Source organism: Populus nigra, chromosome 12 (assembly GCF_951802175.1).
Source record: "Populus nigra chromosome 12, ddPopNigr1.1, whole genome shotgun sequence".
Lineage (NCBI taxonomy): Eukaryota > Viridiplantae > Streptophyta > Magnoliopsida > Malpighiales > Salicaceae > Populus > Populus nigra.
Window position 1 is genome coordinate 13,627,141 of NC_084863.1, and position 19,632 is coordinate 13,646,772.

Sequence of the window (19,632 nt, forward strand, 5' to 3'; positions counted from 1 at the left end):
AATATATTACATATTTTGTATCCAAAGATGAGATGTTTTATTCATGTCAACAGTTTCTAATAACAACCAGAGATGTATAAATGTTTCATGCCTAGAAATTGAGTTAGTGACTAAGGAAGAGAAAAAAGCATAAAATATTACATCTTTGATATAAAAAAAAATTCCAATTGTAATTTTTCAAACCACGACGTATTGTGATTTTTTAGGTGAAATTGGTAGGTTGGTGTTTTGTTTTTTTAGGAAGTAGTGTTTTTATAATTAATGGGTTTAATTGGTTGGTAATTGTGTCAATTATAGAGCTATTGTGGTGATAATGACACGAAATGTGTTCTCTTCTGGATTGTGGGGCTGTTTTATTTTTTAATCCAAATTATCAGAGTTAAAGTATGCCTCCTTACACACAAGTAAAATCATGGGCAATTCAGAAAGATAAGCATGTATAAGATCACTAGATTTTGCAAAGAAATTTAGGTTTTTCCCCACTTTTTCTACACATTCTTCTCTTGTCACCTTTTCTTTCTTCTCTCCACTCTCAATCTCCCTTCTATTTTTTTTCTTTTTGGTCGTGGCCCTCCCATAATTTTCTAAGGGTTGAAATTTTGTCCTCTTTTGTTTTCAACTCATAGCTCACTTTATTTTCACTTTTCCTCACATTCTCACCATGTTATTCTGTTTGTTCTTCCATTTTGGCCGAATCTGAGTGCTCATCCTCATAGCTTTTCTTCAACTGAATTTGATCTTCATACACTTGCTTTGATGTTAGTAGGGCAAGTATGTAAATTCTACCATCTTTCTCCAATGAATACTTATTCTTAAACCCATCATGCTTGGCTTTTCTATCAAATTACCAAGGCCTCCCTAGTAACAAAAGAGTAGCATGCATAGGCACAACATCACATAACACTTCATCTTTGTATTTGCATACTGGAAAAAAAATCATCGCCTGTTATTCACCTTAACAACACTACATCCATTCAACCATTAAAGCTGATAAGGCCTCTCATGCTTTATGGTATTCAATCCTAACTTTCTAACTAAAATAACACTAGCAACATTAGTATAACTACCACTATCAATGATCATACTATATACCTTATCGTTGATTAGGCATCTAGTATGGAAGATGTTCTTCCTTTGTTGCTCCACATCATCCTTCTTAGTTTGAACACTAAGCGACTTTCTAATCACCAAAACTTTATCACCAACAACATACTTTAAATCACTAGCATCCTTAAGTGGTGGCATGTCATCACAATCAAACTTCTTACTAGAGGACACAATCTCCCCATCATCCCTTATAATCATAACTCGATGATTCGAACACTCTGATGCATAGTGTCATAATCCCTGACACTTGAAACACTTTATATCATGATTATGTTTTGGTTGGACTTCTCCCTTAAGTTTTTGATCACTAGCTGAAATCTACTTCTTCATGGATGTAGGTTTGACAACCTTAAAAGTCACCAAAGGCTTCGATGATGCACTACCCTCTCTCCTATAATTCAACTTCTAACCCGATGAAGACCCTGAATAAGCTCCAGATCGTGTACTGCCCTTTTTTTTCAACTGTCATTTAACCTTAATGGCCAAATGCATTAACTCTTCAAATTCAACATAAGATCGCAACTCCACAACATTAGCTATGTCTCTTTTCAAGCCATTAAAAAACTTACACATAGTAACTTCCTCATCTTCATTAACATTAGCTCTAATCATAGTCACCTCTAATTCTTTATGATACTCCACACTTCTATTACCATGTGTAATCATTTGTAAATGATTAAACGACTCCCTATAACAGTGTTTAGGAACATACATCTTCTTCATTATTGTCTTCAACTCCTTCCACATACTAACTGATATTTCTCTATTCCTTCTTCTTTCTACAACCAATCTCTCCCACCAAACCATGGCATAATCAGTAAACTCCACTACAATTAACTTAACCTTCTTTTCTTCAGAGTACATATCGATGTCAAAAATCATCTCCACCTTTTTTCCCAATCTAAGTAAGCTTCTAGATTAGTTTTTTCCCTTACAGGCTGGGATTTTTAACTTTATACTACATCACCCAATTCATCAAAATCCTCTCTATACTCAAAATCCCTATGTGGCCGAATATGTCCCCTCTTTGGCTGATTCTCATACCTTTCTCCCCTATGTGTATGAAATCCACTACCACAGTTAAGATCGTCCTTGACTTCATCTGGAGAGTTTCCACCAACACTCTCCTCCTTCCTAGTTTCTTTACCCTTTTTACTACGTCCCCTATCAGACTTAGTCTCTAATTTTTCAATCCTAGTCATCAACTCACCAAACATAAATTTCATATGTTGTTGTATTCTCGAAAGCCCATCTTCTGGGATTTCACCCTTCTTCTATGACACACTATTAGAAGACATTTTTTTTAAACCTGTATGAAAATCATTAGCAATAAAAATAACACCTCACACACTCGTGTTTCACACAAATTTATAGGCTTTTCACTCTAATATGCTCCCTGCGTCTTTTTTCACTCAAATTGTATTTCTTTAGTTCTTGAAATCACTTAGCGACAATTTAGAAAAGCAACAAACTACGCTATGAATCACTAAATTTGATATAGACTCAAGAAGTAAGAAATTTATGAAACTAACGAAACGAAACTACGATGACAAATTCACGAGTAGCAATGAAAATTTATACGAGTAATATAACGGTTCGAAGACGCGAAATAAACTGAATGGAAGCAATAATACTAAAGAGATTTACTATCTAAACTGAAAATTAAATCAAGCAATGATAGAACCAGAAAAAAAAAAATTAAAAAGCAACATAAATTGCCAATGACCAATTTTTTTTCCCTAGCTCTCGGCCAACTCTAGAATGTTTATTTTCTTCTCTTTTTTTTTTAGCAACAACAATCAAAATTTTCAAAATCAAGCCCTTGTTTTTGTATATCAATTTGGCAATCAAGAAGAAAAATTCAAGAACACACCTTTTTTATGTATATATTGCAGCAAGATCAAGAATTCAACAAGAACACTACTTTATGATTTTGTGTTCAACAATTCAAGAAGATACAAATTTTTTTTTTTAATATATGTGGCTGAAAATAACCAAGAGAAAAAAACAAATCAAGAAACAAAAGACACAAATTGAATGATATAACCTAGATTTGATTTATTTTAGTGCATGCCAGTACCCAAGGATATTAATCGGTACCTATAAGCTAGGTTTCTTGATATTTATATTTAACTCATTATCAATCAGGTAAAAAAATTGAATATCTATAAATTATCCATTGGGTCTCACCTTTTCATATAAATATTCATTATTTGACTATTATTTATTATCCAATAAAAAATAAAATAATATATATATATATATATATTAAATTATATATGCCTGTGTTTATATCAATATTAAAATATGTATATATTATATTTTATTAAAAAATCTAAATATTCTATAAATATATTTATATAATATAAATATATATTTTAAATTAGATTACTATAACCCATAAGCTCATAATTTTTAGAACCGGCCCGGTTCAAAGCCCTGGTTCTGGATTTTGACCGGGTTACCGGGTCGTCCGGATCAATGTTTTTTTTTTAAATCAAAACGTCATTTTAGTAAAAAAAAAAATGTCAACGAGATACAACCGTGTTTTTGACCGGGTCGCCGGGTCAACCTGGTCACACCAGGTTTTTTCTTTCCCTGTTTTTTCTTCAACCGGACCCAATTTCAGCATTGGGTCAACCTGCCGGGCCGGGCTAGGTTTTAAAACTATGCATAAAATAAGGTAGTTATTTAAAAAATACCATCTATTATCTTAAAATAATAATAATGATAATAACAAGGAACAAAATTCGGGTAAAAAGCGTGGGCTTCTAGCCCATATGTCTTATAGTTTAGGCTCACTAGCAAAACCCAAAATACAAACCCAACAAAACTTTAAACCCCAGCAGCGTGAACGATAGCTAGTTCAACACTCTCAGGGTTTTTGCGTTTTCTTTCTTCCCCGCTGTCAAACGAAGCAACCGTAATTTCCTTTGCGTTACTCTTTTTTCTTTGTGAAATTTAGTGTAAGCTGATAAATTCTTGTTTTGGTGTATGTTGCAGGTGTTAAATTTGTTGGGTTCATAAAGCCATGGCAAAGAAAGGAAGGAGTCAAAAGAAAGACGGTAGCAGCAGAAGCAGTAAGAGAAAAACCCGTGGTGAATATGTTGACCCACAAGACATGGATGATGATATTGATTCCTGTATGTTACTTCTTGTTTATCATCTTTAAGTTTACGTTTTTTGGGTTATGGGATTTGTGGGGGTGTTTTTCTTTTTCTGAGTTACTGGTTTTAATGTAGCTGTTGGTTCCTTTATTGACTTTATTTGTGTTGGAGGAAAAAAGGTTTGAATATTTATTTGTTTTGATGGGTGGTTAGGGCTTAGTTGAGGAAAGAAATCATGGGTTTTGATTTGTTTCTGTTTTTGTTGTTGTTTTGAATGTTTGCAGTTCACAAACAGAGGGATATTATTCGGCTTGATGTAGATGGTGATGTTGGGGAATTAAGTGACGACGAGGAAGAACCTATTTTTGATGATGAGGTTTTTGGCTGCTTTTAATAATTAAATTATCAGTTTTCCTGTAATTGTTATATGTGCTTGTTATAATGGTATAGTCAGTGTAATGTGTAGAAAGTATTTTTGTTGCTGGGTTGTTGAAGTAGATTGAAAATGTGAAAGGGTTTATCTTATTTCATTGGGGAATGAAGACTGGTGATGACTTTCTATAGCTTTGTCCTTGGGAGTTTATTTGAAAGAGAAAAATTGGAATTGTGCTTTTAACTTTGTTTCCTCATCCTATGTGTTAAAAGAGTGTTAAACTGTTATCCACCTTTTGTGCTTTCTGATTTCATTTTTCTCTTGTCACTTTCTTGTTGATACTGCTAACAGGCTATTAACAATGATGAGGATGAAGACGATGACGACTCCCAAGATACTGGATTGGCTGCGAAAAGTAAGAATCTTGACTTCATTTGCATTTTTTTTTCCTTGGGTGCTGAAAAAGTTTCTGATGTAAAGTAAAAGTGATCCTTTGCTTGATTAATTAATCTCTCTGAAAAAATGATATTTCATTTTTTTGAACTGAGGTGTATGCATTCTTTAGAATTCTCTTATTCTCTTCTTACAAATGGATTGTATATATTAAGCGAGGGTGAAACTTAAACTTTAAGTTACAACATCAGCATGGGATATATTTCTCCAATGAATATATTGGTTACTTCATTAAATCAGTCAAATTTTACTTTTGTTTAGTAATAGCATTTGTCGCAATGATAACAGTTTTATAATTGATTAAATCATTTATTTAACTAGTAAATTTAGAAGACCACTCTGCATGCTGCTTTTACAGTTCTTGGAAGTGGCAGAATAGTGAACTAGTTTCACGTTATTGATTTTGTCACTTATTGCGTGTTATCTGCAGTTATAAAGCAGCAAAAGTTCTTAAGAGCAAAGTTTGGAGATTTTGATGGTGAATTGCAAGATGAAGAAGAAGATGAGGAAGGAGCACAAAATATTTTATGGAGTGGGAACAGGAGCCATGATTATCATGGTGGTGATAATCGTGATATCGAGGTGAGAATTTAAATATCAAGAGCCATGATTCTCATTCCCATCCGCCTTCTAATTGCTTTACATCTCGCCATTTTCTCAGTTAAGCTACCTAATATCAGGTGGAATTATATATTTACATGTTTGTGTGTGTTATATTTTTTTTCTGTTCTTGCTTTGATGCTCTCTTTGGAATATCCTGAACATTTTGATGTTTGATGTTTAACAGTTAGATTCAAGTGATGAGGCCCTAAAGGAAGAGGAGGATGAGGTATTGAAATTACAGAGAGAAAGAGCAAAAAACTTATCAGTGGAAGACTTTGGCCTTAAAGATGATGAAGATGAAAGTAACAAGGAGCTAACACTAGGGGTAAGCTTAACCATGGTCTTGTTTGTTTGGCAGAGTAACAGTGATGTGAATTCAGTTCTTAAAGTTTTAGTATCTCAAAGTGGATCAATGAATAGATCTTTTTAAAGACATTGTATGAGTGTGATTATTTTCTTAGGAAATCTCAAATCAAGGAAAAACCGCAAAGAAAGCTCGTTTGAGCAAAGAGGCCATTGATGACTTGGGTACAACTTTTGAGCTAAACAAAGATTTGAATGAGCTGTCAAGGAAGGAGCAAATGGAAATTATCTCTAGGTAAAATCTCTTAGCTTTATTGTTTGCTTATTGTTTGTAGGTTCTATGGTTCTATACACTTCCATGTTACTGGAGTTGCAAAGAAATGACTTTTATTTATCGAGTTGTTTTTATTCAAACAAAAGCTGTAAAATAGGTAGGGGAATGCTAGCAGCAGTCTCTTTAACAGCTGCTAGAAACAGTTGCTCATTAGATTATGACACATGTTATGCCACTTAAAAGAAATAACCTAGAAACTGGCTAAACCCATGACCATATTTTTCTTTTTCAAAAAAATAAAGAACACTCTTCTTTGTTCTTACTTTCTAATATGAAAAGTCTATCAATTTCTAGGTATTTCTTTTAAGTGACATAAGACATGTCATAATCTAATGAGTGACTGCTGCTAGCATTCCTCAAATAAGAAATAGGAAAATAATTTGTAAGGGTAAAGCATATTCAGAGCCTGAAAGGGAAGAACCAATTACTTATGAAACTATAATAGTAAAAGATCTTCCCATGGAATCTTTGTTTGGAATCAAGTTTTGGCGAAGTGAGTATTTGTAAAGAAATTTCACATGTTAAGCCAGATGATATTGTTCAAATATTTCGAGCAACTTTATTGAAAATACCTTAGCAATGAGAGGAGAATTTTGGATTAGATGCTCAGATTCACCGTTCAAATTTTTTCCTTATTTTATTGGATCTCCCCTGCTCTTCTCTGCTGTTAAATGTATTTATCTACATTCTATTTCCTGGCTAAACAATGAATTTTATGCTTCTAGATAAGATGTAAATAGAGGAATGCAGATAATAATTATTGAACTGACAAGGTAACGTGAAACTAGTGGTGAAATCCCACTATTATAACAATCCCACTATTATAACATGTAACTCTAGGTACATAATGAAGTAGGTGAGATAGCTGCAAGTGTTTGATGACATGCTATTGACATTTGCTTAATTTTTTGGGACTATTCAGCGGTTTAGAATTGTGGTTGTTAAAATGGGATCATGAAAAGCTCCATGGTAAGCCCCATTTTTACATGTAATATTATTTGAAATCTATGGGTGGTCTTTAGTGCTCTGAAGGATTTGTTATATCCTTTTATGCCTGTTGTTGGAGGAGGTCGTGTGTTTTCCATATGTTCTCTCTAAGTATCGAATCCCCTTACTGTTAGACACAAATGTGGTGCTCCAACTATCATAAATTTGTTGTTACCAGTTATCTGATTTTCCATGGTTTTAATTCCATATTTTCAAATATGCTCCTGTTTTACTTCATAAAAAGGTTCCCATTTCTGAGCTAGCATTTCTTACTGCAGTTCTGCTCCAGAATTGGTTGGTTTGCTGTCTGAGCTCAATAGCACGCTTGAAGAGCTTGAAAACAAAGTTAATCCACTTTTAAAGAAGGTACTTTTCTTCTTCTGTCACTATTGTCTTTCACTTTTTTGTGCCTTGTACTGGAGCTCCATATGCAAGTTCCATTTGCCTAAGCATCATGCTATGTTTTGGCAAATGATTTTCTAAACAATGGTCCTAGTTTCTTCTTTTATAAACTGCAGTCATATTTCCTAGTCATCACGTGTCCAGATATTGCAATTTCACTATTGGAAGCATATGCTGTCAGGATGTTATATGCTTTTATATGTTCTGTAGGTTAAAGTGGGAGGAATCGTGCTGGAAAGTGGATTGCGCTATCTGGAGGTGAAGCAGCTTCTATTGCTGTCATATTGCCAAACTATTACATTCTATCTTCTTCTGAAGTCTGAAGGGCAGCCAGTTCTTGATCACCCTGTTATAGCTCGCCTTGTAGAGATCAGGGGCTTATTGGACAAGGTTTTCTGCTTTACATGCTTTAATTTTTCTTTTTCCAATTCCTCAATTTGTAGAACATTTGTTTTTGTGTGTGCATGCCTCGTTAAGAAGCCTCACATGCTTGGGGTGAGCAAGGTAGATTGTGTTTCATCATAAGGAATAAACAGCATGTCAAGTTTCCTTCAAAACTCTAAAACTTGCAGAGTCGGTTGGCTATCTTTGCTATCATTTAGCTTTAAATTTGCTTTTCCTGATACTTTCATTTGTAATTTTTTTTTTGTCTATGTGATTGTGTGTGCCTCATTAAGAAGTCTCACATGCGTGGAGTGAGCAAGGTAGTTTGTGTTTCATCATAAGGAACAAATTGCATGTTAAATTTCCCTCAAACTCTAAAGCTTGCACTGTCAGTGGGGTTGGCGTAATGCATCTGTGTTATTCATCTAACAGTTCATGCGGATACAAAAGTGGTATGTTATGCTGGTTAATTAATTAAAAATTATCATCTAGTGAGTGTTCATCCCTTATTAGGCACTTTAAATTTATTTTCTTTCTGTTGGCTTTTATAAAAGGAAAGGTTTCAGTGAGCATAAATATCATGTTTGCATGCGGTGAAGGTATAAAGGACCATTGACTTACTGTTTTTGCATTGTGAGGTGTGGCCTGCTTCTTTCTATTTAAGAGGTGTGTACCTTACAGCTCACAATTTTCTCAATGCATGTTACTCTCAATAGATGAAGCAACTCGACGAGAATCTACCATCAGAACTCGATGAGTTTCTGAAGAAAAACCCAGGGATGCAGACAATTGAAAGCTTAGATAGAGAAGGTGATGGACCTGCTTTGACATCTCAGTCTGTCACAAGGGACCATGAATTGTCTCTTCTCTCAGCTGATACACAAGAACCAGCAGAGGTTGATACATATTCAATTCATTAATGTTCTGACATGGATTGTCTTTTCAATTTAATCCTTTAAATTGACATCATTTCTGGTTGATTCTGCAGCTTTGTGATGCAATTGAGCTGCTGAAAACAGAGTCTTTAACAGGTAGCAATAGCAAAGAAGGGAAACACAAGCGTAAGGTAATAAAAGAAGTCATAAGTTTCAAATTTCCCAATAGCTCTTTCCCTTTGTATCCCATGGCATTTTCTTTTGGCTTTCCTGTCTTTGTTTGTCATGCTTTTGCATAATTGAGTTAGCTTGTGGCTAAATTTAGAGACTCAAAATTGGCAGAATGATGAAGTTGGTGTACAAAGTATGGAAATGTTGAAAGTAAGAGCTGCCCTGGAGGAAAAATTGAAGCAGAAGGGAGCCTTTAGTTCCTTTTCTTCAAAGCCTGATAAAGCTCAGAAGCATCGAAGACCAGTCAATGGGTATTTTTACTGCTTCTATCCTCCTTAATTTTAAGCTGCTTATGACTTTTGATGACTAACTTGTTCCATGGAATGGAACAGACGGCTTGAAAGCCATGAAGACTATGATGACGATGCCGTAGATGATGAGAAGGGCAATCATAGATTGAGTAATGAGCATACAAGCTTGTTGGGATCGAAGAAACTTTCCAAACTTGTTATTTCCAAACAGAATAAGCCAAAGGTATTAATTACATCCTATTTTATGTGACTTAGCCATGCCCTTTCTTTTTATGTCCTCTTCAATTTATCACAGCCTGGAAATAAATTAGGCATAGCGGTTCTCCAACTGGATAGATATGTTTCAATTAAAACAGTTATCATTTATAAAGGAATTAATTCTCCAGCATCCACATGATTGCTCATCTGATATTAACCCCCAAGTTGCTCAAGTTGATGAGAAGAAATTGAGTTGGAAGATTCCACTTCAAATTTAACCCTTTTGAAATGGATCATTACAAATTAGACTCTTAAAATTCAATTGTTTTGACTCGATGCATACTGAGCTGAGTTTTATTTATCCTAATTACTCGCATCTGAAATTGATGCTGGAGCAGGAATTGAGAAACTGCTGCTTTCTGTAATCGTTATTAAAATGATCGAAGGTTCAACGGATATCATTCCAACAAGCAACACCTAACTTGATTCTTCAACATCTCTTGAGGAATTTTGAAAATGATTTCAACTTGTTATCACTATTTTGGAGCGACTCTGACCATATAGTGAATGATGTTTGGGCCGAGTATTTTAGATTGCATTTTGATGTGATTTTTTTTCTTTTTGCTCCTCCGTGAGTAGGTTGTTTCTGGTGATGATGATTTGCCTATGAGAGATGATATTGGAGAGAGGAGGAGGAAGCACGAACTTAGAGTGTTGGCAGATGCTGGAGTTAAGACTGAGGATGATGCTGGAATTAGGACCGAGGATGATGCTGGAATTACGTCTGAGGATGACCTTGCAATTGAGTCTGACAAAAATGATGATATGGATGAAGATGCTGAATCCTCAGAAGATGATTTGTACGAACAAGTGAAGCAAAAACGAGCAGCCAAACTCGCTGCCAAAGCTGAGATTTACACAAGGTTGGTTTACTTGTTCACTATTCTTGAACATTACAATCAAACCATGCTCTTGTACCTGCACTGGCTAGAAAGTGCAGAGATCCTTCTGAGAGTTGAACTCGTGGCGGTTGCTTGTTACTTAATCGTTAAATTGTTTGCCCAAGATAACTCAGATTAAACCCTTCAGTCAATTTATGTAATTAAACTGTCGAATTGCTTTTACAGGACCTCAGCACCCCCATCCATGCCTGAAACTGTTGATGGAAAACGTCATATCACTTATCAGGCAAGAATGCCTCAATTTCACCATCTTTTGTCAACTATAATTGTTCCCTGCTGGTATTGACTTGCAAATATATGCACTTTCTGTTTTTTTTATGACACCAGATAGAGAAGAACAGAGGGCTAACACGTCCGCGCAACAAGTTGACAAAAAATCCAAGGAAGAAATACAGGGTACGTTCATTGTTTTAGATTATATTTTGCCGCATGATAGATTACTCCACATCTTTCTTTTTTTCACCTGGGGAATTGTCCTTGAATTATTAATTTACTTCTCCCCCACTCTCTCTGCTCAGACAAAGCATGATAAAGCACAAAAGCGGCGACTAGGGCAAGTGCGCCAGATCAAGAAACCTTCTGGTCCTTATGGTGGTGAAAGCTCTGGAATCAACGCAAGAATTAGTCGAAGCATCAGACTCTGAAACTAAGCACTGTGTTCTTTTGTCTGAAACTAAGCACTGTGTTCTTTTGTACCATGGAAGTGTTGAGTTTAAAATTTTAATATAAGACAAATTTCCTCCTGAAAACTGCTTGACTTGATGATTCAAGCTTTACATGTTTGAAAGCCAGAATTTCGAGCATAAAATCTGAGAAACTTTCCCTTAGTCTTCGTGAAGACGAGACATTGCTAAAACAAAAACAAGGGATTGCTGTTGATTTGTTTCAAATTCCTCGGACATGTAATTTATTTATTTTTCCTCAATCTTAGATTTGGTGGAAAATCTGCCATTTCCTTCTTCTAATTCAATAGGGTTTTCCAGTTAGTCTTTAAATTTGATTATAGTGTGAACACTTCTGGTCTCCAACCAAAACAAAATTTTTAGAATTTCTTATGGTTAAAAGAGGAGATATTCCTCGTGTCCTTGACAATTTCTTAAAGGTTAATTACCATATAATTTAATAATTTTGAAAGAAATAGCTCATTATTTATGCATCTGACACAGCAAACTACAAAATCTCTTCCAAGGAAAAACATCCACAATCTTTCTTTCAAGCTAAAGGGGGAGAGAAAAACACAACCCAGTTTTCTTTATTCATTACTTGTTAGCTTTGTGATATATAGAGCACCGTAAATTTCACAAAACACCACCAGCCCACACACCAAGGTAAAAAACCCTAAGTAGTTCATAGTTAATTTTCACAAAAGCCCAGCTAGGAAAAGATTTTTCACCAATATTGCTGCTGCTTTCTGTAATCGTTATTAGAATGATTGAAGGTTCAACGGATATCATTCCAACAAGCAATACCTAACTTGATTCTTCAACATCTCTTGAGGAATTTTTGAAAATGATTTCGGCTTTTTATCACTATTTTGGAGTGACTCTTGTATTTTATAGCGGGTCAATATTAAATATTTTTATATTAAAAATTTAGAAAAAATTTTAAACATCTTGAATGTGACATAAAACATGATTACCAAACTTAAGAAACTTGAGTTGATATAGTGTCAAACCCAAGACTTTTAGACTTAACGTGGTTACTAGATTCAAGATGCTTGAGTCTGACAAAAACACCAGATAAAAATTACTTTTTTTTTTTAGACAAAGTGTTATTTTATTATATATAAAAATTGAAAAAAACCTAAAATACCATTTTCTAGCAGCCTATCCTTTTTTAATCTTGGGGTAAAGAAGTATTTTTATTGTTACGAATATTGTAAAAAACCAAAAAAGCTATTGGTAAATAGTTCTAATTTTTGTTGGCTATAGGAGTAAAAAAATACTTTAACTGTATTAAAAATTGAAGACACATACACTCCCAGACAATCTTGTAATAACCATTGAGCCAATTGAAAAGACTTAAATATCCCTAAATTGAAGGTTTATATTTAAGTCACTAAAGGGTAAACCAGCAAGGTCTAACAATTATGCTGATCCAAGAGCTTTGGATTTGACAGTCATGTTGACCTAAGTGACTTTGATTTGGAAGTCATGCCAGACCCAAGCAAACAACAAACAAAGAGAGGATACTTGTGTACTTTAGTTGTCAAAAGAGAGAAAAGAAAGAAAAAACATAAACAATCGATCACCGACAGTAATCCAACCATGATATGTATACACGTGCCACACTACGTGGAAGAAATCACGCTTGTGCACCTAGTGAAACGACGGACGATGAAATTTGGTCACCGAGAAGCATCTGACAAGCCACCTTTATGGCATAAGTGCCGCCCACTCGTTGAGGCATGTAGACACGCGCCAACAACTTTTCGATTAAAAAAATAAAAAATTCAACATGAAAAGTACTAAAACGTCCCTCATGGCCTTTTTAATTACACAACATACTCATGTAATTTTATTATCACAATCCATAGTAATTTATGTCTATAATTATAGTAAAATCTCTACGCCATTTAGTTTTGTTTATAATTATAATGTTTGGGCCGAGTAATTTAGATTACATTTCGATGTGATTTTTTTTTCCCCTTTAGCCCCCTGTGAGTAGGTTGTTTGTGGTGATGATGATTTGCCTGAGAAAGAAGATATTGGAGAGAGGAGGAGGAAGCATGAGCTTAGAGTGCTGGCAGATGCTGGAATTATGTCTGAGGATGAACTTGCAATTGAGTCTGACAAAAATGATGATATGGATGAAGATGCTGAATCCTCAGAAGATGATTTGTACGAACAAGTGAAGCAAAAACTCGAAGCCAAGCTCGCTGCCAAAGCTGAGATTTACACAAGGTTGGTTTACTTGTTCACTGTTCTTGAACATTACAATCAAACCATGCTCTTGTACCTGCACTGGCTAGAAAGTGCAGAGATCCTTCTGAGAGTTGAACTCGTGGCGGTTGCTTGTTACTTGAATCGTCAAATTTTTTGCCCAAGATAACTCATATTAAACCCTTCAGTCAATTTATGTAATTAAACTGTCAAATTGCTTTTACAGGATCTCAGCACCCCCATCCTCGCCTGAAACCGTTGATGGAAAACGTCATATCACTTATCAGGCAAGAATGCCTCAATTTCACCATCTTTTGTCAACTATAATCGTTCCCTGCTGGTATTGACTTGCAAATGTACGCACTTTCTGTTTTTTTAATGACACCAGATTGAGAAGAACAGAGGGCTCACACGTCCGCGCAGCAAGTTGACAAAAAATCCAAGGAAGAAATACAGGGTATGTTCATTGTTTTAGTTTATTTTGCCGCATGATAGATTACTCCACATCTTTCTGTTTTTCACCTGGGGAATTGTCCTTGAGTTAGTAACTTACTTCTCCCCCTCTCTTTGCCCAGACAAAGCATGATCAAGCACAGAAGCGCCGACTAGGGCAAGGACCTTCTGGTCCTTATGGTGGTGAAAGCTCTGGAATCAACGCAAGAATTAGTCGAAGCATCAGACTCTGAAACTAAGCACTGTGTTCTTTTGTACCATGAAAGTGCTGAGTTTAAAATTTTAATTGAAGACAAATTTCCTCCTGAAAACTGCTTGACTTGATGATTCAAGCTTTACATGTTTGAAAGCCAGAATTTCGAGGAGCATAAAATCTTAGAAACTTTCCCATAGTCTTCGTGAAGACGTGACATTGCTAAAACAAAAACAAGGGATTGCTGTTGATTTGTTTCAAACTCCTTGCACATGAAAAAGATTTTATTTTTTTTCTATATCTATGATTTGGTGGAAAATCTGCCATTTCCTTCTTCTAATTCAATAGGGTTCTCCAGTTAGTCTTTAAATTTGATTTTAGTATGAACACTTCTGGTCTCCAACCAAACCAAAATTATTAGAATTTCTTACGGTTAAAAGCGGAGATATTCCTTCGTGTCCTTGACAATTTCTTAAAGGTTAATTACCATATAATTTAATAATTTTGAAAGAAATAGCTCATTATTTATGCATCTGACACAGCAAACTACAACATCTCTTCCAAGTAAAAACATCCACAATCTTTCTTTCAAGCTAAAGGGGGAGAGAAAAACACAACCCAGTTTTATTTATTCAATACTTAATAGCTTTCGAAAATATAGAGCACCATAAATTCCACAAAACACCACCAGCACACCAAGGTAAAAAAAAAAAAAAAAAAAAAAAAAAAAAAAAAAAAAAAAACCACCCTAAACTAGGGTTTGCAAACCGCAGCCAGAAAGATTTTTCACATAAAGGGCAGGGCCTTGGGGATGTCTTGATTCAATCTTATTCAACCATGACCTGCTTCTTCCCCTGAAAACCCCACTTGAAACTATCTAAAAACAAGGGAAAAACAACAGTAGAAAAGACTGAAGCCATGGAAATCACTGATAAATAAGCAAAAAACCTGCTAACCTTAGGCTTCTTATCAATCATCAGAGAACAAAAGGAACCCGTGAAAGCAAAGATGACAGAAATCACAAAGGCATGGAATATTGAAGGGTGACCTTTAAAGATCACGGTAGGAACTGGATTCCCATCTATGTTTTCTTGAGGGAGTAAGTTGAGAAACATACCAGTTGTGAAAGTGATTATCAAGATAGACTTCAATTGCAATTCTGTTGGACCTGAATTTGGTGAAATCTGATGGTTGATTTTCGTTGCCATGTTTCTTGATTCTTCAAGAAATTGTTCTGCAGCTAACTTCGAATAATGGGGATCGAAAAATTGACTAGGCGGCCTTCCCGTCGATAAAGTCTTATATGGGCCACCACTCACACACACGTGCGTGTGTGTGAGTGGCTATGCTCGGAATAAAATCTTAAAGTAATTTTAATGCAAAAAAAGGGAACCACAAATTAAAAAATATATATATGACGCTAATAAATATAAATGTAGTTAATTTATGTAAAATATATATATGTTCACACGGGTCTTGATCTTCCTTCCCACAGCTGGATAGCTAATGTTTGTTCTTCCTCCACAAGAATTTGCTGCTTTCAAAACCACATCTCTTCGATTCTGAAAGGGGAAAGGTGCCAAATTCATGTAAAGGTGGACTCAGAAACACGTTATGCTTTCTCCTTCACAAGTAACCCCTCATCTCTCCCCGCCATTAACTGGTAGCAGTTTCTCTGTGATTTCATTGAGAGGAAAAATCAGGGAGAAGAATAGGATGGAGTTTCGGTACTAATTTTTTTTCTGGGTTGATTGAGGGATTATGGTGTGTGTTGTCCGCGGTAGAGAGATCGGCGCTGTTGGAAGACGAGAGTCACGACTAGTATTGATGCTGGTCTGGCTGGGTTAGGATTTTATAAAATGAGGGAGAAAAGGTTGAAGGCGGTGGCTATTTTTTTTCAAAAAACAATTATAGTAAAGTTGTAATATTTAATATAAGTTGATTTTAGTTATTAAATAAAAAATAATGACATTCTAAATCATCATATATTTTTTTTAGAGGATATTAAGTAATATAGCTTGTATAAAATTCAAATGTAGATTATAATTTTTTAAAACTTCATAAAAAACTATAATATTTTTTTAGTTTAATATGGGTGTTCGGGTCAGTTTGCGCGCACCTCGACTAATCTCACGGGCCTTGAAGTTAACGATCATATAAGCCTCTAGTAGTCATCATATGAGCAACCACAGGATTTGAATCTAAAATTATAAAGGGAGTAAATCTCTTGATTCCAAGCTTTTATCACTTACCATCATCTATCTAAATAGTTAAAAATTTATAATTTTAATTAAATTATATGATGATAAATGTAATTTTCTAAAAAACACTTGGCCCAAGCATCTCATCAATTATCAAAAAGTCCACGTGTTAATCGAATTTCTCTCCATAAGACGAGCCTTACATTATTTGGTACCATCACTTTATAGATTACCAACCATTTGAACAAGTTGGTGGGATATTTGTAGAAATATTCCATTGCTTGAAGTTCATGATTTACAGAGAGTTCTTACAGAGCATTTTTACACGATAGAGAACAAGCATTTTCACAAGAACTGTGCCACAGATCTGGACCGTGGGCTATATATTTAGGCAGTTGGATAAGAAGAGTCCATTGCTATGCCACAGAGACCTTCTTCGGCATCTATGTCTCTCTGCATCCTTATGTATCCTTCCTCACCCCAGCTAGTGCCCCATGAATTCTTGACAAGCCAATATTTGGTACCATCACTGGTTTCGCCATAACCAACTGCTGTAACACCGTGGTCCAACTCTGTTCCACACTCTCCTGTGAAAACACCACTTGAATAGAATTGAAAGTCAGACCCTCCTGCGTCAATGGAAACAGAAATTGGCTGATTGGCCACAGCCTTTAACAATTCTGCCTCACTGTTAGCAGGAACACTTTCATAGCCAGTTATTTTGGCTATATGAGATGCCTGCTTTTTTGAGTTGCAAGTCCCATCAGCTGCCTGGTAGGGGTAATTAGCTTCAGTTGTGATGCCATGGTTCTTGATTATGAATTCAAAACCATCTTCCATGAGACCACCCTCACAGCCCTGATCCTCACCTTGGGTGTCACAATCTACAAGCTCTTGCTCGGATAGGGAGACCAATTTACCTGTGGTTAGTTGATTGATCCCCTCAGTAGCTGCCACAGTAGAAAAGGCCCAGCAACTGCCTGTTTTTGTCCCATACAAAATCAGCAGACATATTTTGACATTAATACAAGTGTAACATATAGTCTGCAGCAGCATAAATGCAGTGGTAAGGATGCATTGCTTGGCGCTAGAATAAAATTCTGGCCTTGCAACTACAAGTATGCGTGAGCCTCGATAGATGTCAAATTAATTTTGATGCAAAGGATATTCTAGAACTTGAATCCAAAATATTTGGTCATTGCAATTCCGATACCATATTAGAAAATCATCCAAACTGTTAAGACAAGTGAAAAAACATTAACATATTAAACTTACCACACTGGCCTTGATCCTTGATAGGAGTAACAGCACCTTTCTTTCTCCAGTCCATGGTAGCAGGAACAGCAGTAACATTTTCATACTTAAATGATGTAGCTTTCATTGGTCTTGTCTGAAATGGCCTCCGATAACCATTACGAGCACCCTTGAACTCTTCATTGGTTTGGTCTGCAAATTTATTAACACTTAGCTTATATGGTTTGTTTCCAGCAGTATTGAATGATTCTATGTATTCAACGTTGTCTTTGAATATCTTGAACCGTCTTTCTTTCTCTGCAGCATCTACATAGACCTTTCCATATGTGGCCATCCATTGCTCATGCCTGGCAGACATGGACGATTCTTGGAGCTCCCGAGAAGCTACTTCAAAAGCCCACAGTCCCAAAATGAGAATGAATGCAAAGAAACATTGCCTTTTGCATATCGAAACCATGGTTTATCTATAAAATGTAGTTAAACTGTATTAACTAGAAATGAATGAGCTGCACATATGCAGCAAACCTCTATATATAGTATGCTAATGTTCCTATTTGATTGCTTTATTAATCTATAAGCACTTGTTTAGGAAGATCAGGATGCTTAGAGTAACCGGAAAATTGCATTTGATTTGGATGGCCAGGTAGTAGTGTCCCGTGCAATCTGCTCTGATTCATGGCTAAATATCTTCTCAACTATCTAAATTTGTTTTTATGGTAAAAACAAAAAAGAACCTAAAGGAAATGTTTTTTGAGTATTTAATAATTGACTTGACAGTAATTGGAGGCTTCATTCTTGGCAGGATCCTGCTGTCTCTAGGCTTGTTAACCGTGTTCAAATTCACAGGCAGCTTATGCTAACTTCAGTTGAAGTATCTAAAAATAGCTGAGAATCATGGCTGGAAGTCATTGATATTTACACTGATCTTCACTCCTCATACTAGATAATAAAAGCAGTCAAAAGTCTTCCTTCTTTCTGATCTTGGCCATCGTAAAAGACAAAGACTTGCCCTGAAAATGTTGCAGTTCCTTTCATTCTTCAAATGAAAGATACTACTGCATTACAGTTACTCGAGCAACGTAAAAGAAGCTCGGCCCTTCAACATAAACTTTGTCTGAAAGTTGATATGTTTAGCATCTCGGATACCTTGCGATGGAAATACTTTGAAATTCGCAGAATTTTGAGGCATTTATCATAGGGTACGTACATTCCTAGCAATTCCAAGGGAATTCATGTAACCTTTGCATTATGATCAGACACATCCCACTAGAATTTTACTCAATTCAAAGGTTTCTTGCCCTCCAAGGAGGATAATTGCAGGTACTCCAGCCGAGCTTGAACAGACAATGGAGAAATTCTTCGAAATATCCTTTGAAGTCCACCACAGCCTACTTTGCAATCCTGGAGTTTTTTCATAATTGGCAAAGACTTGCCGTCGTTTTTAGTTAGCCATGCTGAGATGCAGTGAAACCTGGAAATCCAGAATGGGCTACCAGCAGAAAGTCTCATCTTTAATTTGGAGTTCACGTCCATGTCTCTGCTGTCTTCCTGTCTTCTGTCCTGAATTTTTGGATTAAAATAGGATCGTTACACATGTATATAGAACTGTAACCAAACGCTAAAAGGTCGCCCTCCTCACTCGTAAAGATTTACTTTAAACATAAGATCATCTAATTTTTGCGGGGCAATCAATCTACAATCTTAATTTCACGAGCATGATCATGATCATGACACATGTATATAGAACTCACTTGCCTGTGATGATCTTTTTCTTTTGGCAAAATCTAAGGCTTCAATCCGAATTTTTGGGTTAAAATCGGGATTATATAATTTGTTCTCTTATATTATTGGATGAATTGATTTTCACTCTACACTTAAACAAGATTACCGTAAGAATTATCGAAGAATTAATCTAAAAATTTTATATAATAAAAAAATTAATATAAATTAACTCGGTAACCTATAAGTTAACTTAAAAATTTAATGACGTACAAGTTAACTTAATAAGCTCATGACTTGAGGTTCTTTTTCGATTCAATCTAAAATCACAAGAAAGTTGAAAAAAATCAAATGAAGGTT

General features: G+C 35.4%; 2 protein-coding genes across 3 annotated transcripts; one reads left to right on the top strand and one right to left on the bottom strand.

Moving 5' to 3' along the window:
- Positions 1 to 3,917: 3,917 nt before the first annotated feature.
- LOC133669715 (protein THALLO) lies at positions 3,918 to 14,360 on the top strand. Of its 2 annotated transcripts, none has more exons than XM_062089950.1 (17): positions 3,918 to 4,030; positions 4,111 to 4,250; positions 4,499 to 4,590; positions 4,939 to 5,002; positions 5,471 to 5,622; positions 5,828 to 5,968; positions 6,105 to 6,241; positions 7,546 to 7,633; positions 7,880 to 8,059; positions 8,770 to 8,949; positions 9,042 to 9,119; positions 9,271 to 9,410; positions 9,492 to 9,633; positions 10,248 to 10,531; positions 10,736 to 10,796; positions 13,841 to 13,909; positions 14,028 to 14,360. In XM_062089950.1, exons 2-17 carry the CDS (start codon positions 4,139 to 4,141, stop codon positions 14,136 to 14,138), a joined length of 2,031 nt encoding a protein of 676 aa, XP_061945934.1. In that variant the 5' UTR covers positions 3,918 to 4,030; positions 4,111 to 4,138; the 3' UTR covers positions 14,139 to 14,360. The 2 variants fall into 2 exon arrangements, with proteins under 2 accessions (XP_061945934.1, XP_061945932.1); XM_062089948.1 differs by lacking the exons at positions 13,841 to 13,909; positions 14,028 to 14,360 and adding exons at positions 10,898 to 10,966; positions 11,089 to 11,535 and having other exon boundaries at positions 3,919 to 4,030.
- A 2,197-nt stretch (positions 14,361 to 16,557) lies between these two features.
- Positions 16,558 to 18,010, bottom strand: LOC133668965 (senescence-specific cysteine protease SAG39-like). The gene is made up of 2 exons (XM_062088978.1): positions 17,575 to 18,010; positions 16,558 to 17,279 (listed from the first exon to the last, which is right to left on the bottom strand). The coding sequence occupies exons 1-2, from the start codon at positions 18,008 to 18,010 to the stop codon at positions 16,687 to 16,689; spliced, it is 1,029 nt and encodes a 342-aa protein (XP_061944962.1). The 3' UTR covers positions 16,558 to 16,686.
- Between the last annotated feature and the right edge of the window lie 1,622 nt (positions 18,011 to 19,632).